The sequence below is a fragment of the Plasmodium brasilianum genome, chromosome 8 (assembly GCF_023973825.1).
Source record: "Plasmodium brasilianum strain Bolivian I chromosome 8, whole genome shotgun sequence".
In the NCBI taxonomy this organism is placed as follows: domain Eukaryota; phylum Apicomplexa; class Aconoidasida; order Haemosporida; family Plasmodiidae; genus Plasmodium; species Plasmodium brasilianum.
The window spans coordinates 1,503,772-1,531,247 of NC_090121.1; the positions used below are offsets into that span (position 1 = coordinate 1,503,772).

The 27,476-nt window shown below is 29.2% G+C and overlaps 7 protein-coding genes across 7 annotated transcripts; 3 read left to right on the top strand and 4 right to left on the bottom strand.

Moving 5' to 3' along the window:
* Window positions 1–515: 515 nt before the first annotated feature.
* On the top strand, window positions 516–4,257 carry MKS88_002485 (phosphatidylinositol 3- and 4-kinase; the record flags this gene model as incomplete). The annotated part of the gene is made up of 4 exons (XM_067215498.1): window positions 516–1,567; window positions 1,763–1,832; window positions 2,075–2,320; window positions 2,596–4,257. The coding sequence occupies 4 exons, from the start codon at window positions 516–518 to the stop codon at window positions 4,255–4,257; spliced, it is 3,030 nt and encodes a 1,009-aa protein (XP_067073919.1).
* A 2,156-nt stretch (window positions 4,258–6,413) lies between these two features.
* On the bottom strand, window positions 6,414–10,659 carry MKS88_002486 (valine--tRNA ligase; the record flags this gene model as incomplete). The annotated part of the gene is made up of 3 exons (XM_067215499.1): window positions 6,414–6,814; window positions 6,895–9,489; window positions 9,720–10,659. The coding sequence occupies 3 exons, from the start codon at window positions 10,657–10,659 to the stop codon at window positions 6,414–6,416; spliced, it is 3,936 nt and encodes a 1,311-aa protein (XP_067073920.1).
* Window positions 10,660–12,902: 2,243 nt separating this feature from the next.
* MKS88_002487 (pre-mRNA splicing factor) lies at window positions 12,903–15,613 on the top strand (the record flags this gene model as incomplete). Its single annotated transcript, XM_067215501.1, has 6 exons — window positions 12,903–13,152; window positions 13,365–13,427; window positions 13,565–13,744; window positions 14,149–14,828; window positions 14,897–15,135; window positions 15,481–15,613. 6 exons carry the CDS (start codon window positions 12,903–12,905, stop codon window positions 15,611–15,613), a joined length of 1,545 nt encoding a protein of 514 aa, XP_067073921.1.
* Window positions 15,614–16,405: 792 nt separating this feature from the next.
* Window positions 16,406–17,415, bottom strand: MKS88_002488 (uncharacterized protein; the record flags this gene model as incomplete). The annotated part of the gene is made up of 2 exons (XM_067215502.1): window positions 16,406–16,772; window positions 17,216–17,415. 2 exons carry the CDS (start codon window positions 17,413–17,415, stop codon window positions 16,406–16,408), a joined length of 567 nt encoding a protein of 188 aa, XP_067073922.1.
* Window positions 17,416–18,558: 1,143 nt separating this feature from the next.
* On the bottom strand, window positions 18,559–20,886 carry MKS88_002489 (uncharacterized protein; the record flags this gene model as incomplete). The annotated part of the gene is made up of 1 exon (XM_067215503.1): window positions 18,559–20,886. One exon carries the CDS (start codon window positions 20,884–20,886, stop codon window positions 18,559–18,561), a length of 2,328 nt encoding a protein of 775 aa, XP_067073923.1.
* A 2,381-nt stretch (window positions 20,887–23,267) lies between these two features.
* On the bottom strand, window positions 23,268–24,319 carry MKS88_002490 (trafficking protein particle complex subunit 4; the record flags this gene model as incomplete). The annotated part of the gene is made up of 2 exons (XM_067215504.1): window positions 23,268–23,657; window positions 24,269–24,319. 2 exons carry the CDS (start codon window positions 24,317–24,319, stop codon window positions 23,268–23,270), a joined length of 441 nt encoding a protein of 146 aa, XP_067073924.1.
* A 1,314-nt stretch (window positions 24,320–25,633) lies between these two features.
* Window positions 25,634–26,815, top strand: MKS88_002491 (eukaryotic translation initiation factor 3 subunit K; the record flags this gene model as incomplete). The annotated part of the gene is made up of 3 exons (XM_067215505.1): window positions 25,634–25,712; window positions 26,042–26,059; window positions 26,160–26,815. The coding sequence occupies 3 exons, from the start codon at window positions 25,634–25,636 to the stop codon at window positions 26,813–26,815; spliced, it is 753 nt and encodes a 250-aa protein (XP_067073925.1).
* Window positions 26,816–27,476: the final 661 nt, after the last annotated feature.

Genomic DNA, 27,476 nt, shown 5'->3' on the forward strand with positions numbered 1-27,476 from the left:
GTGGAATTTTATATCATATAAAATGCACCCCTCGTTCACGGTATGTTTGCTAATTTTTAAGTTTTCATGCATTTTTTTTCACACGCACATGAACACACGGATGCACACACATATGCACACAAGTCTATACATGCATATACCCGTGCGCTTAATTAACTATCGATTATTTGGATGCTCTTCCATCTCGTTTTTAAATAACGTTCACACCTGTTTTTGTATTTGTACCATTTGCTGATACTTTTTGAATGCCTTATTTTTTTTCATTGTGCATATATTATTTGAGTCTGATATTATATTCGTACAATTTTGGGCCTGATTTTGGTCTATTTTATACTTCATATTGGTCAATTCCGGGTCCATTTTGGTCCTATATTTTGTCCTATATTTGGCCCATATTTGGCCCATATTTGGTCCATATTTGGTCCATTTTTGGTCCATTTTTGGCCCATTTTTGGCCCGTTTTTGGCCCGTTTTTAGTCCATTTTTTCCTTCACCCTCTATCCGCTAATACCAACATGGGTAGCAGCAGCCTACCAATGTCACAGCAGATGTACTTTAGTACGCACAATGCTTTAAGAATAAATGAAGAGAATGATGTAATTAGTACGTTATTTTATGAAATAAATGGGAATAGACATATAAGTTTGTTAATATTTCCTTTTTATGATGTGCAAATGTTAAAACGATTATTAATAAAAAAATTAAATTTACCAGGAGGAGTAAAAGTAAACGATATAATAATATTTTATAAAGGTATAAAACTACCAAATTATAGAATAATTAGTACATATTTAGATAATTCAAATAGGAGAGAAAAAAAAAAGAAAAAAAGAATAAATAAATTATATTGGGCAATAAAAGATACTAATCCAAATTCATCAATAAGAGTTATAGACAATAAAAGTTATCCATCTTTTTTTGAAAATATTTTAAATGATATAAAATTAGCTTTTAAAAAAAATATATCACCCAAATTAACAATGGATGGGACTGGAGGAACATATTTACTATTTAATGCAAAAAAAAAAGTATGCTCTGTTTTCAAACCAATAGATGAAGAAGCATTTGCTCCATGTAACCCACGTGGTTATGAAGGGAAAATGTATCAAGAAGGATTTAGATCAGGTGTACTCTCAGGGGAAGGAGCAAGTAGAGAAATTGCAGCATATATCTTGGATAATAACTATAATAATTTTAGTAATGTACCTTGTACTATTATGGTAGAGGCATGCAACCCATATTTTAATAATAAAAGTAAATTTAAATATATTGATAATGAAAGTAATTTAAAATGGAAATGTGGATCCTTACAAGAATTTATAGATTCAAGAGAGAGTGTTGGAAATTATGACTTCAAACAATTTAGCATAAGAGATATACATAAAATTGCTATTCTTGATATAAGAGTTATGAACTTGGATAGAAATGATGGTAATATTTTAGTATCCCCTTTAAAAAGTTTGAAAGATTCGTGTAATCAGTTCTTGTACAGGAATAATAAATGTTTCAGCACCAACGACGAGGACATCCTCAAGCGCATAGTCACCATAGATAAGAAGCCGTCGCGGTAAAGGAAAAAAAAAAAAAAAAAAAAAAAAAAAAAAAAAAAGAGATGTATTGACGTGTGGGATTGTTTTGTATTTTATGGTATTTCATACGAACTGAACATATTTTGGATCATTTTTTTTTTTTTTTTTTTTTTTTTTTTTTTTTTTTTTTTTTCCCGACACACACGCCGCTACTATATATCGTTTCTTTACAGATATAGCTTAATACCCATAGACCATGGGCTTATAATGCCCCACATAATGGATGTCGCGGAAATTGACCTGGTTTGGTTCGAATGGCCCCAAACAAAAGTATTTTGCAAATTTTGAAAAATATTTATAATGTATTTTTTTTTTTTTACAATGCACTTGTGTAAATTATTGCATGGTCAGGTGAATGTGCATAGATTATTGCACTATAAATATTTACGCGTAACTGCACGCATAGTTACTCCTTTTGTATATATGATCCATGCATGCATTGTTTATTCCTATTTTTTTGCATTTTTTTTTTTATTGTCAAAAAGGTACCATTTGACGACGAAGAGCTGGAGGTTATATTTACATTCGACCCCGATAGGGATGCTGAAAAAATAAGAAACAAATTATTAATTAGAGAAGACTGCATAAGGACCATGAGGGTGTGCACACGTCTTTTGCAAATAGGAGCAAGGATGCATTTGAATTTGCATGAAATTGCAAAAATAAGTACAAGAAAAAACATCGATGAGGAATCAATTCTGGAGCATTTAGTTAGGGACTCTATTATTCAAGTAGGTGCTTTCCCGTGTACCATCATGCTCGTATATATGTGAATATACGTATGTGTGCATGTATGTACACGCATGTGGACTCGTCATTGCTGCACATTATTTCCTTATGATATGTTAATTTTTATTTTTCATGTTTTATTCATCTTTGCGCATGGCTGTCTCTCATTTTTCATGTTGCGAAAGTTATGTGATATCATCTTTTTTTTTTTTTTTTTTTTTTTTTTTTTCCATCCACTATGACTGCCCATTTTTTGATTATTTATTCATCTATGAAGGCCTACCAGATGATGGACTGCACGTCTCTAATGAGTACGAACAGACTTGGGTACATCCTTGACCTGGCAGAGATTAAGATAAACAAAAAGAAGAAAGTAAATAAAACAAAAATGTCTGAAACTAATGATGAAAAAGTGAAAGTAGGTGAGGATTCGAATGAGCAAGGAAAAAATGCAAATGCGCAGGAAAAGTCGAGTAGTTTCACTGCACAAATGAAATATGTATATCCAGATAATAATAGCAACAATAGTAATAACAATTGTAGTAGTAGCAATAATATGAAGGAATGTATCTGCACTTCAGTTAGTTTCAAGGATGTAAGAGAGGAATTACCATCAGAAGAAGACTCTTTTTCCAAAGATAAGCTATTAACAATGGTTTGCAGTGATGTAGATGTAAGTAGGAGCGATGATACAAATGGTCAAACCATTACTACGGTAGCAATTTCGACTGCGACTGGTGCTATAACTGCTACTACGACTGTTGGTACTACTTCCAATAAGTGTTCATTAAAAAATGCGCATTCTCGTAGTCCAACGGAAAATGGTTTACACAGCGTGAAAACAAAAGAAGAGGAGGAGAGTGAAAATGGAAATAGCGCATATGAGTTTTTGCACTCCTCAGATATAGTTGAATCAAGCAAAAAAACAAATAATATTTACAAGGATAGTAAATCGTTTATCAACGAATTAGAGAATACATCGTGTAATGAAGTAGGTACTGGGTGCAGTACATTATACAAAGATAATGATATATGTAAGAAAGAGCAAAATGGAGTAAGTAACAAAAAAAATAAAATTTCATCTAATTCATTTAGCTATGGAAGTGGGTATAATACTCTTGTTACAGGTAGTTCAAGCTCATATAACGATGATAAGGATAATTATTCGATGAGGAATGCTTTTCCAAAGGATGGCGTAAATAAAAATGTATATACCCGTCCGAGAATGGATAAATGGTTTTATAAGAATGACGAAGGAAAAGATGCAAAAGCTAAAAAAAAGAAGAAAAAAATAAAAAAAAAAATAAAAAGTGATGAAGAAGAGGATGAAAAACATTATACATATGAAATAAAGGATGTTCATGATGTCGATGAAAATGAAATCATCAAGGATGAACAGAGCGAGGCACAGCAGATGCAGATGCACAAGGATTTACCGGACGGTACCGGTGAAGCGGAGGAAAATGTTGATAATAATAATAATAATAACAGTGATAAGGATAATGATCACAATGTGGACGATGATGAGGAGGAAGAAAATGATGATGACGATGATGATGATGATGATGATGATGATGATGATGACGATGACGATGAGGAGGAAGACGATGATGACGATGAGGAGGAAGAAAATGATGATGACAATGCTACTTTTAAAAAAAAAACAGGTACAATAAAAAGAATAAGTGAAAATACTGGAACAGCATATAGAAATATAGAAATGAACAAAATAAATTCCATTTGGATGATCAGAGATAAAAATAATAAAATAATAAACGTAAAATGGGAAAATAAAATTTTCGAAAAACTTTTTTTTGAAACCTTTGAAAATTATGTAAAGAAATATATTAATGATTATCACCCTGAATGGAAGCAGTATCCATACAATGGCTCAAAAATAACTTGCATAAAACATCCCTACTTAAACAGCATAAAATAGGCGCTTTCCTCAGGGTGAGCTCGGCATGTACACATACATGCGTACTCTACAGCATGCAGGGATTTACACGAGTACTTCCTATTCATTCGTTCATTTGTTCAGTTTTTGTATTTGCACAATTCGTTTAATTCGTGAATGTATTCATTCGTTCAATGCATTCGTTCAGTTCATTCGTTCAGTTCATTCGTTCAATCCATTCGTTCAATCCATTCGTTCAATCCATTCGTTCAATCCATTCGTTCAATCCATTCGTCCAATCCATTCGTTCAGTCCATTCGTTCAATCCATTCGTTCAATCCATTCGTTTTTGCTCGTCGGTTACCCCTCTCTATTTATTGTCCATCGTTATTCTTCTATTTATTCCTATCATTTTCCCTCATATGTAAAACTTTTTTTTTTTTTTTTTTTTTTTTTAAATGTATTTTAGCGCATGTCAGTTATATTAATGTGCATATATTTATAAATTGTGCTGTACAGTATTATTTTTTCAAATTAGTTCATATATATTATGTTCGTTTATGTAAATTTTTTTTTTTTTTTTAAATTCTGTCTTATTTAGTATATTTCCACTTTTTTTTTTTTTTTTTTTTTTTTTTTTTTTTTTTTTTTTTTTTTTTTTTTTTTTTTTTTTTTTTTTGCATTTTTATGATTGTATTAAAAAGCAAAGGCTGATAATTGCACTGCAAGCGTATTTATGCTTTACAGCGAGTTTGTTACGTTACGCTTATTACAGCTTGCTAGTTACTACTTACGTGTTACTTCCTATGCGTAATCATTTATGTATGATTTGTTTATATTTGTAAACGTCTCTCTTGCATACTTCCCCTTTGTACCCATCATTTCTGTTTATTTCATTTTTTTTTTTTTTTTTTTATGTTGTTATTCTATCTCATTTTTAAGAGACAAGAAAAACAACAACAACAACAACAACAACAAAAAAAAGAACATAGAAACGAATAAAATCTATGTCTCTAAACGAATAAAATCTGTGTCTAAACGAATAAAATCTGCGTCTAAACGAATAAAATCTGTGTCTAAACGAATAAAATCTGTGTCTAAACGAATAAAATCTATGTCTTTAAATTAATAAAAATACATGCCATTAAATTAATAAAATGCGGCCAATATGCAAATAAATGATGCAGAGATGATGCACAGATGATTTAAACAGAATTAAGGTGGGCATGCTAAATATGTCAAACGAAAGTTCATATTTCGGTTTAATCTTTACTACGGATTATTTGTGTTCATATAATATAAAAGAACGCGGGCTTTTAGAATGTATATTTCGAATGGCGGATGATAAAAAAAAAAGAAAAAATACATAAAGAACATGTTGATGGAATAACTACATCGTCAAACAATTTTTGTTACGTGAAGTTTATAAATACATAAAAAAAAGAGTGCATTGAGAGGAGAAAAATATATGTATATTGAAAGGGCGTAAATAAAAACGTATAAAATATAAAAGAGTAAAAACATAAAATCATAAAAGCATAAAATTGTAAATGTATAATTATGTGAACAGGTGTTCACATACTGCGCAAACTTTATTTCAATAAAGCAGTTTACATGAAAAAAACAAAAAAAAAAAAAAAAAAAAAAAAAAAAAAAAGGACATCCTGTATATACAGATTAAAGACACGCTTAAAAAATCGAGGGGGAGGAAAAAAAAGAACCACAAACTCAAAAATATACAAAAAATGAAAACAAAAATGAACAGTAACAAAAACAGTAACAAAAACAGTAACACAAACGAAACACAAATAGTAACACAAACAGTAACACAAACAGTAACACAAACAGTAACACAAACAGTAACACAAACAGTAACACAAACAGTAACACAAACAGTAACACAAACAGTAACACAAACAGTAACACAAACAGTAACACAAACAGTAACACAAACAGTAACAAAAACAGTAACAAAAACAGTAACACAAACGTAACACAAATAGTAACACAAACGTGTGGGCATACTCGTGCACGTGTTGTCTCTTAAAGACGATATGTGATGTAAGTTCCGCTATACGGAAAAAAAAAAAAAGAAGTCTTCTCAATTTTTATATGCATTTTTTTCTTCCTAAATAAATTGTATATTTCCTTCATTTCGCGTTTTTTAAAATGCACATTCCATTCGGCTATGTTTTAAGTTATGACAACATTATAAAAAAATCGCTACTGCACAATATCTGTTTCCCCTTTAACTTATGGCTGCGTTCTTTTTCCTTATTAAGACGAACTTCCGGATGGCTTAGCGCCTCCTTATCGTGCACAAAATAAACGTTCGAGCCGAACAAGTTGTGCAAGCAAGCTTCTTCATTCTTGAAGTATTCCATGGGAATTTGTTGTCCACTTGTCTTCAAATATATATGCACTGATTTGTGGTTATATGCACCGTTCTTTTTGTAATTACGAAGAAAATTAACTATTTGAGTAAATTGGACAAAGTATTTTTCCTCCGTATTGTTTTTATTTACGTTAATAAAATTTTGATTTTTAAAAAAATCGTAATTACAAGATAGAAATTTTTTTTTTTTTCTTTTGACCTGACCTGTTCATATTTTAAATTAAGTTGTATGAACAAGATCTCAGCTATATGTGGGATGAATGGATATAAAACTTTTAATAAACCATTAAAAATAAAAAATATTAAAAAAGTATTTATCTCATTATTATCATCATTATATGCATAATAATTTAAATAAAATTTTGAAAAATATGTCATTATATAATTATGAATAATGTTAATACTTTTTTGCAAATTATGATTTTTCATTTCATGTACTACCGAATTGATAGTATTACAATATAAATTAAAAATTCCTATATTTGATATTTTGCATATACTTTTTTCCTTTAAAAAATCATATATTTTTTTATTATTATCTAAGAAATAATTTCTCATATTGTTATATAAATAGAAAGAACAATTTTTTTTAATAAAATTGGCTATATTCCATATTTTCCTTACAAATTTTTTACTCTTACGAATACAGTTATCAGAGAAAATAATATCCTCTGTTCCTTTTTGAAGAAAACTAAAACACATCCTCAAACAGTCTACATTTACATTTTCCAAGTACTTGTTATAATAAGTGGAATTCTCGTCGCTCTTGCTGATTTTCTTTCCCACGTTGTCTTTCAGCATACCATGAAATTTTATCACATTGGAAAGGCGGTAGCCCTGCGGGGGGGGGCCCGAGCTACGTTCCCGCACTTCAGCGCTGCCTACACTGCTTTCGCTTCCCACACTGCTCACACTGCTTACATCGCTAACATTAAGAATCTCCTTAATGTGGTCATGCTTCATAAAGTAGTGCAGTAGGATGAAGCTCCTGAGGATCCACGGGTAAAGAATATCTTTTCCCGTGCAAATGAAATCAACTAAGCATCCCTTGTGTCTAAGCAGGCGTTTTATATTTATTCCGCTTTGATGCAAACAATGTAGGAAATATAGTGATGAGGAAAACCAGCTATCCAAAACGTCCTTTTCTTGTTTTAGATCTTCCTTTTTAATTATTCCCATTTTGAAATAATTCGAATCGACCAAATTTTCATATGCTTCATCCACATTTGTACCGTATACGTAACAAGTGGGTGGGTTCCCGTTTACGTCTTCTGTGCTGAAGGTAGGGGAAGCAATAGAGGGAGTGGTACTTTCAGTGGCAGCAATAGTTGGGGTAGTGGCAGTGGTAGCAGTATTGGTAGCAGTATTGGTAGCAGTAGTGGTAGCAGTAGTGGTAGCAGTAGTGGTAGCAGTAGTGGTAGCAGTAGTGGTAGCAGTAGCAGTGGTTCGGACTGCCGAATCACTAGCTGGTGCCCCTACCTGTTCATATTTATACAGTGGAATGGGATGACCGTATGGAATTTGACGATTCAGTAACCACTCCGGACTGTTTATGTAATCATACAAAAAGTATTTCTTATATTTCAAAGGTATTACAGTGAAGTTTTCGTTAGGTGCATTCTCATAAAAAAGTTGAGTTATCTTGTCATACTTTATGCTCCACTGTTCTGCAAGTGTTAATGTGCATTTGTGATTCTTATAATATGCACATTTGAAGATACTACTACTCTTCTTTGTTTCTACAAAATTTATTATTGAGTCGTCATTTTGTTTTTCTAGTCTCTTCAATAATTGTTTTTCTTCATCCGAATAAACAAAATTACCATTCATTTCATTTTCATTATATGGTACCTTATATAATCTATTGTTGTGACGTAAGATAGTTGAATATGCTTCCCTCTTTATAGAAAATACAGGTATGAATATGTCTTCAGTTTCATCATCTACATCACTCGCTAGGCAGATACATATATTTTTTTTTTTACAGAAAATTAGGGGTACTGCTACCTTATTGGAAAAAGGAATCAAAGCATATTTATTTTGGTATTTCTCCTTGTCTGAAGAATAATACAAAACTGCAATTAATCGGTTTAAATCATGAATAGATTCCAACTCGATGGAAACAAAGGGTGGATTTCTTCCACCTCGTTCGGCTCCTTTGGAAGCGACTTCTCTTTGTGCACCTTCTCTTTCACTTACGTAATTAAAATGATACGAATTCTTTCCAAAAAATTTTACAGTACCCGAGTTAGGATTTTCTCTCGAGCTCTCCACATTACGCGGATCATTACGCCAGTTATTATGCTGCATGTAGTCTGTGGTCCCGCCTGCTTTTTCCACGCAGTGATCCCTGTCAAGTTCAACATTACAGTCGTCAATTTTGTTACAGCCACTAACGTTAACACTTCGAGTAGTACCCGTAACACCGATATCAGTGGCTCTGTTGATGGCATCACTGTTTGAATTGTTGTCCAAAGACAACCCTTGTGATCGCGTATAGTCCATATCATTTACTATATACAACTTCAACAAGTACCTATCTTTCTGCTCCTTTCTAAATTGTAAGTCAAACCTTGGAATTATCGTATTCATATCTTCACAGTAATAAACAGGATACAATTTTTTTACGATTAAATTGTCTTTATATAAAATTTTAAATGCCCTACTGATAATCATTTGCATCCTATCATCCATTGTACTGTAAAACTTCTTTTCATCAACAATGATGTTCATTTGTTGTAAACTTTTTAAAATATCTTGTTTTAAGTTTTCTTGCCATTTTATTATTTCACTTATATATTCTTCTTTACTCCAGTGGTCCTTCTTTTTGAATTCTTTTGAAAACATTTCGTGAGCACTTAGACCTCCATGATCTGTACCTGTTGAAAAAGGGAGAGAATGGATTGAAAAAAGCTATGATCAATGGGTAAAGATACTAAACGGGGTGAGACACAGGTGCACAGGGATTTGTGCATGAGTGAATGTGCGTAGGTTCGTGCACATGTACCCACATACATACTGCTACATGCATATATATATATATATATATATATGTATATGCAAGTTCGCATGCCTGCCTAATGGGCAGCCTCCTCCACATGCACATTACCATAAAGGGGAATGACATACTTCGATAAGATGTGCTTATTGAATAGGCACAGAATATCCTGGTAGATATAATTGAAATAATGACCAGCATGTAACTGTCCTGATAAATTCGGAGGAGGATAAATTAAAATAAAAGAATTAGAATAATGAGACGAGTTGAACTTTTCAAAATACTTTCTATCTCTATCCTTTCTAAACAAATACATATAATTTATAAGTTCTTTGTTGTAAATATTTTCATATTCGTCAATATTGTACAAATGTAAAAAAGGATCTACATAAAAACTCGAACTTATTGTAAATCTCCTTAGAATTGTATTAATTATATCATCATTTAAATGTAAAGGATCTTTTTTAAAAAAATTGTAGTTTAACAAATAATTATGTCGTGTACATCTTATCCTATATATCGCTTCAAGAATATCATTAGTTATCTTTTTCGATTTGCTTTGATGATGTTTTATCATTACTCCTAGTGTACATCTTTTTTTATTTTCTAAATTGGTTTCATTTAAATTTAAAAGAATTTTCTTTTTTTTTTTCCCATACGATTTTTTAAAAAAAAGGGAACGGGAGGGAAGCATAATATTGTTACTTGTTCCATCTGTCAAGTAGGGAGTGCCATATAGAAAGAAAAGAATACACTCGCGGTAGTTTGCTTTTATCTCTACTTCATTATTTGTCATATTTTCTACTTCTTTTTGTTTTTTCCATTTTCGCTTTTTTCCACCCCTATATTTATAAATAGGCTGACTCCTACCTTTTACAACCTGCGAAATTGAGTAGCCTACACTTGGACCTTCCCCACGCTTACTGTTACATTGTGTGGTAAGGGCATGTAATAATTTCACTCTATTTGATGGCTTTCTTTTTAAAAATACGGTTGAACTGAAATGTACACAAAGATAAATAATGCACAGGGAGGTTAATAACCCTTTCATAATTAGTACACTAACAAACTCTTAAAAAAAAGGGGGGAAAACGGAAAATAGGACAAAGGGAAAAAAAAAAAAAAAAAAGAAAATTTTTTTTTTTGCTCAGCTTCACTGCCCAGATTTGCCTGAACAAGTCATGTCAAAAGCGTCCTTGCTGCTTCGACTTTTTTCCTTCCTTCATTTTTTCCCCTTTTTTTAATATTTTCAATAATAACATCAATGGAAGCAATGGTAGCAATCGCACCAAAAGCAGTAATAGTGGTAAATTATGTATATCCCTTTATTTTCTACCTGTCTGTGTGGAACAGTAACTGATTATACGCGATGAGAAAAAAAGGGAAACTATAAAATGTCTGTTCATTGGAAACTACACGTGTAGGGTGGAAGCTGCCATAATATACGTACTCTCCGTATGTGCATACATATATGCATATGTGTATGCACATATGTATACATGTATGTATGTTTGTATTTATGTATAACTACTCAGGCGCCTGAGAAGGCACATAACGAAGGGTGGTGTTTCCCCGTCCGTAAACCTTGAAAGGGATCTCTCTCAGAAGTAGAGCTTTATTACAGTGACAATTGAGCTTATATATATTATTCAAAAAGAACTCAGTGTTTCAGTAGTTTTATTTTTTATCACCTACTACTCATACTGTACAACATATACCTTTCTAATGCTAAATCTGTTCATCTGATTTTAAGCTTATATTTGCTAAGGAGGACGTCTACAGATACTTTTGAGCAAGGCAATTCTGTAAGAGGCTTATAACGCTACTCCACTGTGCCTCTCGTAAAATCCTCATACACATGTATATGGAGATATATGTATGTATATATATATGTATAAATGTTTATATATATATATATATATATATATATGCTTATGTTGTATTTGTATTTGTGTATTTATTCGTATATATATATGTACATGTACGCATATCTGTATTCTGTAAGGGTGCCCCGTGCACTTCACAGTAGCCTCATCACATTCGCTCACTTTTGTATACTAACTTTTACGTTAAAGAAAAACAAAAAGTAAATCTAAAAAATGCATTCTCTTCATGTTTTTATGCTGCTCCGTTAGTTCTTCTACTTCTACTTCTACTTCTACTCTTTTTTTTTTTTTCTTTTTTTTACGTCCCTTTAAAAGATATAAAAAAAGATCATCCATTTTTTGTAAAAGGAATTTTCAAGTTTCTTCTCATGAAGAAAATTCAAATTGGGTATTCGCATAAATGAACACAAAACGCATTTATACATAAAATGATGAATATATACACGTATATTCATATATATATATATATATATATGCATATATATACACTTATATGCATATTCCATGCCGCATTTTTCCCCTCTTTTTCTTTCTACATTATTATGCTCTATATGCATAAAATAATGCAAATGTAAGGCACTGTTAATATTAAACGGGAAAAAATTTATCTTTATGCTTATGCTTTTTTCTTTTTTTTCTGCTGAAGATTTCTTGTCCTTTTTATGGGTGCAAGTATTACAAAGGTATAAACAAACGTATGTATGAGTTTATGCATGTATGTATGTACGTATATATGAATTTACGTACGTACTTAAGTATGTATGTAGGCATATATATATATATATATATGTGAATAACTGTGCTAAAAAACGTAGCAAAAACGAACTGAAGTGGAAATAAAATAGTCTCCCTTACCCACAACGTATTTACGATATATTTTATTTTTACTCTGTTAAAATATTTTTTGATAAGGCCTAGAAATGTATTGAATAGTTGCACAGGATGAGGCTGTAAATATATATATATATATATATATAAATGTACAAATATATATAAATATATATATAAATGTATAAATATATATACATAATTATATATAAACTTACGCATTTGCATATATGTATATATATCTATATACACGCATTGTTTACACGTTCGAGAAAATTAAACGAGCCCTCAGAAGAACAACTGAAACTCTTAACTATATGTATTTTTGTAATATATAGATAGAAAGATGCACATAAGGCAGTCGCACTACCCCGTAAAGTAATGTTGTTTAGTCATCTTTATAATAAATACAAAGCGTATATTAAAAGGAAAAACAAATAATAGGGGGGAGGGGAAAAAAAAAAAAAAAAATCAAACATAGTGCACAGTAAGTAGTAGCAATTGTAGTATTAAACGCAGCACTTCCACTTCCAGCCAAACACATATATACGCACAGTTGCACTAGGGACTGAGCAGAATAATGAAAGGAGGAGGGTTTTACAAAGGGACGAGCACAGAACAGACTCCTTTCTTTGGGGATAAGGAAAAAAAATTGATGGAAAAACTCGTATGGCCAGAAATATACAATTACAAAATAGATGTAACCAAAATTAATTTTAATGTAGTAGAAAAATGGATAAACAAAAAGCTAATAGAAATCTTAGGTTTTGAAGATGATATCTTATATGAGTATTGCATATCACAGTTAAAATATGCCAAGGAGAAAAAAGGTTAGCCCTCAGCCTGGTGCCCTCACCCAAGCGTCTGTCCAGCGCGCACGAACATATATACATATATATATATTGTATACATGTGTATATATACCTATGTGTATATATACTTATGTGTATATATACTTATGTGTATATATACGTATGTGTCTATACACTGGTGCATTCTCCTCACTCTCACACATTCCATTGCGATTTACTTCTTTCACAAGATGATGAAGAACAGAATTATTTAAATGCAAAAAAGCTAAAAATTAACTTGACTGGATTTATAGGTAATTCGAAAAAAGGAAAAAAAAAAAAAAAAATAATAAATAATAAAAGCTTTAACAAAACAGAAACGAAGCGAAATAAAGACGCTGGAAAAAATGAACTTATAAGCGACGCATTATTCTAAAATTCTTTTCCTCAGGTAATAAGAAAAGTGAAATATTCGTTAGGGAACTATTAGAATTGTTAATATCTAATGAAAGAAATGAAGAAAAACTTTTAAGCTCATTAATGGAAAACAGGAAAAATGAAATGGAACAGGCGAAAAATCAAAATGAACTCATAAATGAAAATATAAAAAATATTAAAAGCATATATGCAGGTAAGGGATAAGTACTACTACTATTAGTTTAACCATTACTCATTTGTACAGATTCGTTCATATGTCCTCTACACATAAAGGGGAAAAAATAAAACACGCATATCTTGGTGCACTGCATTATACGGAATTACTTGATGTTGTTTTGCGTTCCTTCGGCGTGTTTTGCTTTGCTCCGTGGGGTTATGCTCTTTTGAATTTTGTCATTTTGTCGATTTGTCATTTTTCCACCTTTCAGTTGTTCATTTATTTTACAGTTTTATTTTACAGTTCTATCTTACAGTTCTATCTTACAGTTCTAGCTTACAGTTCTAGCTTACAGTTCTATCTTACAGTTCTATCTTACAGTTCTATCTTACAGTTCTATTTTATTTTTTTATTATTTTGCTTCTTTCCCCCGTACGCAGAAAATAAACAGGGTGAACGGAACGACCAAGGAGGGGATGATAACCCTATCAGTGTAAGGAACAAACAACAAGAGAAAAAAGAAGAACAACAAGAACAAGAAACGGGTAAATACTCTTCAGAGCAAAGTGATAGTAATAGTTATAATAAAAAAAGAAAAGAAGGGGGAAAAAATAAAATAAAAACAAATGAGCATTCGAATTCATCAGATCAGTCAGTATTACAGGATGAGCACTCAGAAAATGATAAAAATTACTATATGAAGAAAATTAGAAATAACACAAATAAAGATAGAAATAAAAAAGGTACGAGTAAACATTCGTCCATTTCGTCCAGTGATCAGAGTTGTTATTATAGCGCATCATTAGGTAGTCAAACATCGGAATATAAAGAAAAAAAAAAAAAAAAAAAAAGGAACATAATGAAAGCAACGAAAGGGGGAGCAGTGACAGGTATGGTAGGAAGTACGAGATGGGAAGAGAAAGGGATGGGGGTAAATATAGACATAGGAGTAGGTCAAGGGAAAGAAAAAAGCATAGGAGTAGGGATAGAGATAGAGATAGAGAAAGAGATAGAGAAAGAGATAGACATAATAGGGATAGGGAAAGAGAAACACACAGGGATAAAGAAAGAGATAGACATAGACATATGGACAGAGAAAGGCATCGGGATAGACATAGAAGTAGGAATGGGGATTGGAAAAGAGAGAGAAGAAGGGAATCAAAAGAAATGCATGCTGATGAAATGAAGTCAAGAAGTGCATCATTTAATAATGAAAGAAATTATAAAGTGAAACAAAAAAACAAATATGAAAAACGACGTGACAGAAAAGAGAATAGTTTAACCAATTCGATTGAAAGAAGTAGTAATCCTTTGTCTAATTCATCTACATCATCAATCATTGTTAAAAGGAAAAGAAGGAAAGAGAGAGTCATCACAAATAGTAGAAGTAATAGACACTGCAGAAGAGAAATTGAGAAGGAGGACGGGTAAGATATGTATCCTATGTTTATATCGTATTTCATGTTTTGCTTGATTTTTCATTTTTGAGTTAAACATAAAATATTTTATGTATATTATAATATATTAATGAAAACCTTTTTGGTTTACAAATGTAGTCATGTTATCATCATTCAAACATCGATAGAGGTGTGCTTTCATCATTCACCCCTTTTTTCCCCTTTTCATTTTGCCACACCCATACATTTAGCATATTTCATCCATTAGGTCGCTATTATATTATGATTTTAGCATTATTATTATTTGAGTAATATTATATAAGTACTGTTATTATCTTATCATTATTTTCTTTTTTTTTTTCCCATCTTTGTTAGTTCATTGAAATTACACAAAGAGAATAAAATAAAAGAAATAGACAGCATAATGCAGAAAAAGAGTTATAAACATTTCAAAAAGAAATTAAGAGCTTGGTCGTCGTCAGAAAGCGAAAAGGGCGAAGAGGATTAGATGGCTGAAGGGGTAATACGGAAAGGTAGAATATGTAAAAAATGGAAAATAGGGAAAAAAGAAAAGTATGCGAATTCTGCTTCATTGACACTGTAAAAGAATCGTCTTAGTCTTTTCAATGAACAGCATTTACATTTTACGAGAAAAAAAAAAAAAAAAAAATGTTTTCTTCACTTGAACTCGGTTATATTCATCGAGCATAATACTTATAGGTAGTGTCTATATATTTTTGTTTTTTCATTGTACATTGTATGAAATGAACAAATGCATGTGAATGTATGTGAGTGACTGCAAATGTGTGTACAATTTATTTAAGCAAAAAGGGAGGGGGTGTACATAAAACGATCAATATTAACGAAGGAACAGGGGTAACGCAACGGGGGTGAAGGAGCGAGGATGAAGGAAATATCTTGTTCCCATTTTCGACTGTATAATCTTTGTACATTTCATAAAAAGATAATTTTACTTTTTTTAAGACAAATTATAAAATATATTACAGTTAAGTTGATATATTTAAAAATAAAATGAATTAAAAAAAAAAAAAAAAAAAAAAAAAAAAAAAAAAAAAAAAAAAAAAAAAAAAAAATACAAAAAAAAAATGTAGTATATATGAGGGTAAATGTTATTACATACACAATAATATATAATGAAAACATAATAATATACGTTACACACATAAATGACGTATATATACATGCATAGATATTGTACGTTGCACCTGCAAAAAGGCACACTTATTTTAAGAGGGTAAACTGATTAGTACGTCAGTGGTTATTTATGTGTTAATTATACTTAAATTATTGTGTAATACTTATAGACAACTCTCAAAGAAAAGTAGACTACTCCCTTATTTCTTGAAAGGAATTTTAAATACTTAAATCCTAAACCACTGAAATTAATTAGCTTAAAATATATTTGTTCTTCTTTATATTTTTTATTTAACTCTTTGATATGTATTTCAACAGTTCCGATAACGCTCTTAGTTATTATGTAGCTGTATATCTTACACATAATATAATGGACAAATGCAATTATGAATGTACAGGCAAATATGAATGAGACAGGTATATCGTTCTGGGTGTTGTAAAATATGAACAATCCGATAGTACAAAGTACCATAACTAAGTAGGAGAAGGATGAAATGAAAAACACCGAATACCTATTGAAAAAGTGAAGAGAGGGAAGAAGAGGAATATGAAGAGGAAAGATAGGAATAGGAAGAAAGGAAATTTTATGATCATTTGTATGTGTGTGTATAGTTGCTGGATGCGATGGTCCCGCGATACGTCATATGTATGTATGTACATGTATTTACTGTTAAAAAAACTACTTGTTTACATGTACGCCAAAAGTAAGCATAAACTGCAAAGGGGTACTTTTTATTTTTTTAATGAAGATGAATTTAGTGTGTACATGTATAGGTATGTATATGCATGCACACGATCATATCACGTAAAACATCAGCCTATAATGTAACATTTAAAAGAAAAAAAAAAAAAAAAATTATATAATATATGTAATTTGTATAACTAATATAATTTATGTATCTTTTATAATTCACGTAACGTTTATAATTTACGTAAATTTTGTAATTTATTTAACCATGGTACCCTAGATTTCATCAACACGTTCAATTCTTCTATTTCTTTTTGCATATTTTCATGTGAATATAAATATCTGGAATCGTTAGACCAAGGATTCAATTTATACGTATATGTTAATAAGGACACTAGCATTGGGATGTCCGTATATTCAAAAACTGCTAGGTCTACTTCAGGTTTTGCTAAGTCGGTGTTTAGCATATTGTTCTTAAGGAGGCATTAGACTTTTTAAAATATGCAAAACTTTGAGACTCTTTATTTGCTAATCGATTTATCAGATGTTAATTTAATTGCTTTTATATGTAAAGTGTTAATATACCTACTTATTAATCTATGTGCCCATTTATTTATGTGCTTATTTTGATTTTTTTTTTTTTTTTTTTTTTTTTTAACATGTAAATATGCATAAACTGAGCATTTTCAAATTTTTCTTTTCATGAAAAACAAAAGAACATACAAAAACAGAATTAGCTTAAAACTGAAAAGAGTAAAAATGCTTTCTTTACGCTTTTAATAAAGAGGAGTCTGCATAAATATGTGCTCGTACAACTCTATGTCTACGTGCGTGTTACTATGTACACCTGTATGTTTATACGTATGTATGTGAATATATATATATATATATATATATATATACATATAATTATCTTTTCGCCTAATTTATGTTCCCCGTTAGCTTACTATTTCGTTTTTTTCGTTTTTTACTTTTTGCTTAATTTTAATTATCGCAAATGGAAAATTTTACAAAATAACCTTGCACGTTAATAAAATTCTGGTCATTATTATGAACGTTCACATTTTTTATAAAGAAAAAAAAAAAAAAAAAAAAAAAAAAATTTGGTACATCCTTATGGCTAGTTTCCTCAACATAATCACCTAAAAATACATTAATTTAATAAATCACAAATTTGGACACGAAAAACAAAAATACATTAAAGCCTATGCAATATATGCTTTCAATTTTATATACACAATAAAAGTAGAAATAAACATTTGGGAAATTTTTTCTTATTTCTCATTTTCAACTCAGTTTTGCAAATTTGTTTTCAAGTTAAATTTTATCCTTAATGTAACAATGTGAAGTAACGAAAAAAAAAAAAATAAAAATATAAAAAAAAATTGAACATCTTACGAAAAAAAATATGCACAACAAGGTAAATTATTTAAAAGTTTGAATGAGGGAAGTTACAAAAATGTATATGCAGTTACTCGGTACTTTAAGCTGATTAAATGAATCAAAAGGTAAAAGAAAAGGGTAGCATATAAACAAATAAATATACATATATATATATATATATATGTGTGTATATATTTTTTTTTATCATAACGCGAAACGAAGGCCCGTCACATATTTGCCCGCAAGTAGGTGTGCGTCACAGGTACCCTGTAGATATTGGACGTTAGCGATTTAGACCTTTCGAGCATTTTTGCATAATTATCTCTCATTGTGGTACGGTCGCTTTTTAAGCTATTCGAACTATTTACATAATTCCTACTAGTATTGCTATTTAAATCATTTATATCTAGTGCTCTCGAATATTTATTTGTGTACATATTCAAATTCGATTCAACGGATTTATGCACATTTCGTGAGAAGTTACTAAGGTTATCTGTATTTAATGGTGTACTAGAATTGTTATTTCGTTCAGACATAGGGTAATTCATATATTTATTATCACTTAAATAATTTTCCCTTAAATAATTAATTTTCGATTTTGGAGGAAAATGGTTATTATCAAAATCACCTACTACATTGAAGGAGTCTTCCTCTAACATGTTCTGTTTATTTGCACTACTTATAATAAAACTACTGTTATTATTTGTGTCTGATGTATAATTCTTTCTTTGACCTAATGTACTATATTTGTTTAGTGACATATCACTGTTATAATTATGTGAATTTCTATTAATAAATTTTTCAATACTTGGTTTTTCATACGATTTTCTTTTGCTAAATAATAACTCTCTTTGTTGAACATTTGGACTTAGAAGTATAGAGCTCATTCTTCTAGCAGCATAATCATTACGTGCCATAGAATTTTTTAAATGATTATTGACAATTTCTTTTTCTGCTTTATCTATATTTGCTAGTACATTACTGTTCCATGTACTGATTTTATTTTTATCAAATATAGTATTGTTTGGTGAGCGGTCTTTTTTTAACCCTATGTTGTATATGGAGTTGTATGCGGCACCATTATTATTATTATGATCACTGTTAATTCCACTAACATGATTACCAATAATATTATTTCCACTCATATTATTACCATCATCATTACTGTTGTTACTGTTTATGCCTACTTTAAATTCTGCGTTGTTGCCATCATAACTCATTTCATCCTTGTTTAATAAGTTTTTATTTTTTTCATCATAATTATAGTTCATATTGCTGTATTCAGAAACATCTGATCTAATTTTATTATTGCCACGCGCATCGTATAAACCTTTCCTGTTCATAATATATTCATTACTAATTCTATTTGTAAAATGGTGAGCAGTACCAATTATGGTACTCCTGTGATTGTTTTCATATAGGTCTTCTTCGTCTGTTTTTTCATAGTGTGTTTTTCTATTCAAGTAGTTCATTTTCATTCGATCGTTGAATATGTTTTTCTCACCCGAGTCGTAATGAGACACGTTATCACAGCTGCTCCTCCTCTGGTGATACGTATTACTATTATTTTTAACGTTGCTGTTTAGATTGCTGCTGACGCTAGTAGAGGAGTTCTTGCAAATATTGTGCTTCATTCCATGGTTATTATTATTGCTCCCGTTGCTGTAAACGTTTACATCGCCATTCACATTTTCGACGCTATTACACTGGGTACTGTTTGTGCCCTCCTTTGCATAGTAGTGCAAGTTACTTCCATTCGTATTTCCGTTACGAGCGGTGCTATTGTTGTTGTTTAAGTGGGCTCTGTACCTGTAACTGTAACTGTCGTACACATTAGGCAGAGTGGTACTGTGTCTTTTTTCATTTTTTAAGTTCACATAATTTTCATAATTATTAATATTATTATCATCATATAAGTCCTTGTTTAAAATGCTTCTATCACGATCTAAGTATTTATTTTGTTTCATATTATAGTACATATCGTTTTCACCCAAAATGGAACTAAACTTATCAGATTCATCATTCGTGCCAATACCATTGTAATGCAGTAGAGCATCCCTTTTTAAGTGATCCTCTGAATAAGAAAGTAATTTACGAATTTTTCCCTCATAATTTTTAATTTGATTATTTATATCATTCATTATTTCTAAATTTATGTTCATAACACTTCTCTTGTCATTTAAATTAAATGTACTGTCATTTGTAATTAATCCTTTCTGAGAATATTCATAATACATTTGTTCTGCTAATTCTAAGATATAATTTTTATTTCTGCTCTCATTAATTACTATTTGTTCATCCACTTTTTTTAATGTTGACAATGCTAATATAATGTCATTCGTATCGATATCTTTATATATATCATTATTTATGTTTTTTATTTGACTTCCTAAAAGTGCCATTATGCTATAATTATTTTTCATATTACTTATTTCATTAAAATCTATACTATCGTTTTGAAACTTATGCTTATCAACTAATAAAGACAACACGTTGCTAATTTTGTACTTTTCGTATATTCTTCCATGGTAGTAATTTAGCTTAAGCATTTTCATTTTTTTGAAGAATTTCGCTTATTTTAAAATATTTCGCGTTTTTTGAAGAATTTCCCTTTTTTTTTTTTTTATTTTATTTTTTATTATTTCCTATGTTTTACCGTTTTTATGAACTGTACAGGTGGTGGAAGCATTTACTCAAATGTGCATTCATAAAAAAAAAAAAATTCATCCGCGATAACATGTACGCATTTACATATTCTTGATAAAAAAACTGGGAAACTGTGCTAACTGAAACTAATAAAAAAAAAAATTTCCAACATCAAAAAATGCGCAAAAGAAGCATATTGCGTATTCAAGCCTATACACACATATAAGTAAACATAAACGTATACCTGCACATAAACGTATACCTGCACATAAACGTATACCTACACATACGTATAAGTGTACGTATACACACACTAGCGCACATATACCTTACGCGTTTGAAATAGTTGAATAAATTTTAATTGAAGCAAACGAAAATTCATAAATGGTAAAGGAGAAAAAAAAAAAAAAAAAAATACTTCTCACAAACACGTATGCACATGTGCATAATACATGCACATTTTATATGCCTATTGTATTGTGCTACGTTTTTGTATTTCCGTAGCATTCTATTTTCCCTATGTTACTCATAAAATGTTTATTTTAAAACGAAAATAAACTGCATGCATTTTTTTTGTTCTTTTCTTGCTCGATGTATTTCAAAAGAAGAGATACACATTTTTCAAGGTTTCCCCTTTCTGCGTACGTTTAATGGATAAGTACGAACGTTTTTTTTGAGAATTTCAGATAGCGAAGCGGCAAAAAAATAAAAAGAAAAAAATGTAGCTGGTAAAACGTAAATAACAAAACGTAAATGGTAAAACGTAAAAATTAAAGTACATAAATAGGACACGTACGGATGCGCAAATACGCAGAAGGAATAAAAAAGTATATGGAGAAAAGTAAGCTACTAAAGTTTGCATTTTTAAAAAAATATTAGCAAAACAGATCACAACTAAAAGTGTATTACTTCAATAATTGTTCCATTATTATAATATTAAAAAATGTTAATTTGTTATTTACTCATTTTGTGACATTTAAAATAATAAAAAAAATATATATATATATACATAGCATACATAGGAATTTAAAAAAAAAAAACAGGACTATTTCAAAATATAAAATTAAAATAAAAGAAAAGTACGTAGCAATAATAATGAAGAGAAAAAAAAAAGAAAAAAAATTATGAACGGTAGCTAAAATTGTCATATAATGAATATACTTATAATTGTAAAAAGAAATAAAAAAATTATGAACACTTAATAATTTTAATTTTTCTCTACCTTTTTTTATTAATGGTGCATAATAATTTATTAAACTAAATGAACAGCGCGATATGTGCATAAATAAGTGTATTGATGAGTTTACGTATTGCTATATATATATATAATATATATATATATATAATATATATATATATATATATATATATATATATATATATATATATGTATATATACGTGTGAATGTGATTCCCGCGTATGTGCATGTGTGCAACGCATGCTCGCTCGTACAAAATTCCGCTATATTTTACTTAGCTCATACTGCTCATAATCATCGCTTGCTGAAAAATACGTGCTTGAGAGCTGAACATACTTAGGTGCGTTTCTGTTTTTCATAAAAAAGTTGTTATATAACTTTCGCTTGTTTTTGTACGCTCTGTATATAAATAATAAAACTAAAAAAACAGCATATAATAATATGGCTGCAACCAATGCTTTTTTCCCATTTTCTCGGTGCGCTTTACTTAATAGTAAGCTCTCTTCATTTAAATTAATCATAAGAAATGTTATTGAAAGAAAAGCAACACTTGCTGCGTCAAGCAAAATAAGTATATTAAGAAACATGCTCATTTTATCTCTGTTTTGAAGCCACGTGCGGATTTAAAGCCTTCTCTCTCTATATATATATATATATTTTTTTTTTTTATTATATTTTGTATTATTATTCTTTCTTATTTTTCGTATTATTATTCTTTCTTATTTTTCGTATTATTATTCTTTCTTATTTTTCGTATTATTATTCTTTCTTCTTATTTTTCTAAGTGTATATATATATTTTTTGTATGATAATGCTTATATACAAAGTACGTATTAATCCTTGAATTATACTTCTTTTTGTGTATATAAATACATGTACATAAACATATATATGTATATATAAATTATTTAATATATAAATTACGTACAGGGGCTCCTGTGCTTGAAAAAATGAAATTGGAAAAGGAATGACAATAATGTAAATAAGTATATATACACATAAACACAAACACAAACACATGCATTAACACAGGCACATGTATATGTGTGTATGCACACATAGTTTCTCTTACATACAGTAATACAAACCTGTCAATTTATATTTGAAAAAAGCTTCTCAATATGCTCATTAAAAACTGCAGAACGTATAGGCATATCAATATCGTAAAATGGATTTTTCAGTATTATGTCACTGTACAATTCATATACCTTTTTTAAATATGTGCTCACCTCAACATTTAAGTCATCTTTGTGGACAATAAATATTTTTATACCTGTTAAAGTATCAAAACATTGAATTTTAAAACCATTTCCCTCAATTGCCTCTATGCCCTTTTTTTCCAAAGATTTAAATATATTATTTTTATTTTCATTAAATGATGAATGCACATTTATTTTTTCAGAAATCGTTGAAATACCATGTAACATGGATGCAAGTCTTATTTCTTCATTACTGTTTAATTTTATTTCTTCACTGAAATGCTGCAAGGAACATTTTATAAAAACAATTTAAACTAATAAATGGTAAAAATAAAATTAAAATAAATATTGAAATTGAAATTTAAACTGCAATTACAATTTGTATTTAAAAAAAAAAAAAAAAAAAATATTTACAATTAAATTAAAGCAAAATACAAAATCACTTGTGCAGTTAAGGTTTTTGCAGAAAAATGCGAAGCACGAATTGTCATGCTTACACGTAAGTATGTACGTAAGTATGCAAATATATATATATATATGCTTTATTTTGTTTCCCCCTTTACACACCTTTTATGTGTGTAAATGAAAACAATTTTTTTTGCTGAGAAAAATCAATTTTTCAAAATTGACCAAATTTTGCTAAATGTTGTCAAATATGAAAAATTGTAAGTTCTTTTTTTTTTTTTTTCACATAATATAACCATTGGGTAACGTATAGAAAAAGGTTCGAAATATATTTTTTTGTTTTCTCCCAAAGCATGTAAAATATAAAAATAGCAAATAACATGAAAAAAAAAAAGATATTTTTATTCTTTAAAAATGTGTGTATAATACATATATATATATATATATATATATTATATATACTGTAAACGCTTGTACATGGTTTATACCTTTTGATAAACTAAAGTGCCGTGTTGGTTGTTAACATAAAGAGAATACATTTTACTTCTTCAATTTAAGTATACTTAAATTTGATATTGTATAATCTCAGAAATCAAAATTATACAATTCTTTTACAGTTTAATTCCCTTTTTTTTTTTTCCCCCCTTCTCTTAGCTTAAACATCTTATTGTTTTCTTTGTTCCTTATCCTTAAACTTTATTCTTTTTTATTTTTCGTATTATTATGAAATGAAATTTATAACATATATATAAGTTGCAGCGCTTATTCGTTTTTTTTTCCCTTTTTTTTTTTTTTTTTTATTTTTTTAATTCATACTTTTTTTATCAATCCAAGTAACACGAAAAAGAAAAGAAGTCATACATAATCAGATAAAAAAAAGGTAAAATATATCGTACAAGGAAACTAGGCGAGGATTCCCAAAAAATTTTTTCTTAAAGGGAAAAATTCTTTATTTTCTAATTTATCACGTAAGTACATAATATATAATGCGTGTACATAATATATAATGCGTATACATAATATATAATGCGTGTACAAATATATATACATATGTGTACAAATATACATACATATGTGTACAAATATACATACATATGTGTACAAATATACATACATATGTGTACATTTATTTATATATATATATATATATAATACATATACATTTGTGTATAAATATATATAGAAGGAAACACTACGGATGTAATAAAAAAAAAAAAAAAAAAGTCAGTATTCTCATGTTTTGAAAATATTCGAAAATATGTTTTCCTTTTCTTTTTCTTTTTTTTTTTTTTTTTTTAATCAACGTTATGTAATATAACATTTAACATAAAAGATAATAAACTTTTTGATTTTTCTAATATTTTTTTTTTTTTTTTTTAGTTTTACTGAAGTTCACTACGGATGTTACGAATTTTTTTTTTTTTTTTTGCGTCGATAATAAAATAATTGCAATGTTAGAAGTATATATTGTACATACGTATACGCATATATGTAAAAATACGTATGTACGTGCCATATATGTACATAATATAAATTTATAAAATATATATGTATATATAGCTTGTATGTATTTAATGCATATACATATATATTACATTCGTTTTATTATTTGTACAAATGCATAACATTTTTGTTCGTAATTTTTTTGGCATATATTTATAAAAAATTTATAGGAAAACTAGTGTTACATGTACAATTTATATAAATATTGTATGTATATATATATATATATATATGTATATATTTAATTACAAACGTGTACAAGCAAGTATGTGATACGAAATTGCATAAATCGCGTTGAGTTTTAAAACATTTCTTGTTTAATCAGATAATACAGGTTTTCAATATTAACAATGGATGTGAGAAGCGTTATCGAGGAGGTTCAGGCAATAAAAATTTTCCCGCATATGATGTTCAATGCGTCAAAGCTGAGTAAGTATAGAAAATGGCATAATTTAAAAAATATGAGCGCCGACTTTTGCCGTAATATTTAACAAAAAGAAAAGAAAAGAAAAAGAAGTGTATGCATAAATATATATATCCGTTTTGCAAAGAAAATGTTAATAAAGTCTTGCGCGTAGTATTTATAGGAATTATAAGCATTTGCAAAGACATACATGCTTACATACGTTCACTGCGCGTGTTCAATCTGAAACGAAGTTGTTCGTGCGACTTCGTAAATATATGCATATGTACATACATATAAGTGCATGTGCATATTTTCATTTGCATGTAGCGCTACAGGGAATTACCCTTTGTAGGGAAACCCCTGCCAACCGGTACTTGCATATTCTAAGTGTACATTATTAAGAAATACTGAAAAGCGCAAAGAAGCATATGTATTTTTTCATTTTATATTTCCTAATTTTCCGTTTGCAGAAGTACTGAGTGATTATGTAGATATAGCACTTGAAAATAATGAATATTTTGATAATGAAGTTATGCTGACCTTGTTAAGGTTATTTTGCTTATATCCCCACTGTTACGATAAAGTTGTAATTAAGAAAATTTTAGTATGCGTTTTGTATAATATAAATGAAGTAGACATGAATATTTACCTTAGTTTAATAAACCCCAATATATATGATGATAACATAAAAAGCATTGTATATTTGCATGATTTGATAAAAGAGTGTCAGTTTAAGAAGCTATGGGCATGTATAAACAGTGGTAGTAGTAGTAGTATCGATGATAATAATAATAATAATAATAATAGTAATTATGATTACACCTTTTTAAAAAATTCTATTAATTTTACGTATAATATTAGAAAATATATATTAAATACAATATCGTTAAGTTTTGAAAATATTACGATGAAAAATATGTCGGAGTATTTAAATATGCATGACTATTCAGAAATTGAAAAATTATTAAATGAAAATAAATGGATGATTAAAAATGTTAATTATAAAGATGAAGAGCAATCAATTTGCTGCAACGGAAATATAGAAGCTGTTCAGCAGAAAAAAAATATCAACGCTTATTTCAGTGAAGATAATATAGCGTCTTACATGACCAAATTGAATAATTGATTGGGTGAGTACTGGGTGTTTTCATACCCCCCCCCGTCGTTGTGCCATTCGTGAGCTTATTCCATTTATTCTATCTATTATGTTTTAATATATCTTTACATTGTATGTATGTAATATTTACCTAATATTATTTTATTTTTACTTAATTTTATTTTATTTTTATTTTTACTTAATTTTTCTTCATTTTATTTTTACTTAATTTTTCTTCATTTTTTTTTATTGCACGTACATCCTCCTTTTTCACCTGCGCAACCTGCAAAAAAAAAAAGTCGTTATTACACTACAACCTAGCTACCTACGACTTAGTTTTTAAACGGTAAAATTTATTTTTAATTAACTCATATTTTTGTAATAATTGGTAAGGGGGTTATTATTAAGACCAACAAAAGAACAGTAGAAGGAAGCATACTTGTGAACTTGTAGAAAAAAAAAAAAAAAAAAAAAGATTAAATATGCAACTAGCCAAAATTTTCGTTGTTTTTCTCTTATTTTATGAACTTTTTTTTTTTTTTAATTAATATGCCTATATGTGTATATATGGTACTTTGTATATTTGTACATTTGTAATTTTCGTTGTGTGCATTTCATTTTTTTGCTTCATCTTTAACTTCTTGTTCTAGTTTATTCTAAAAAGTGTTTTGTAACAAGCGGCGTTAAGTTG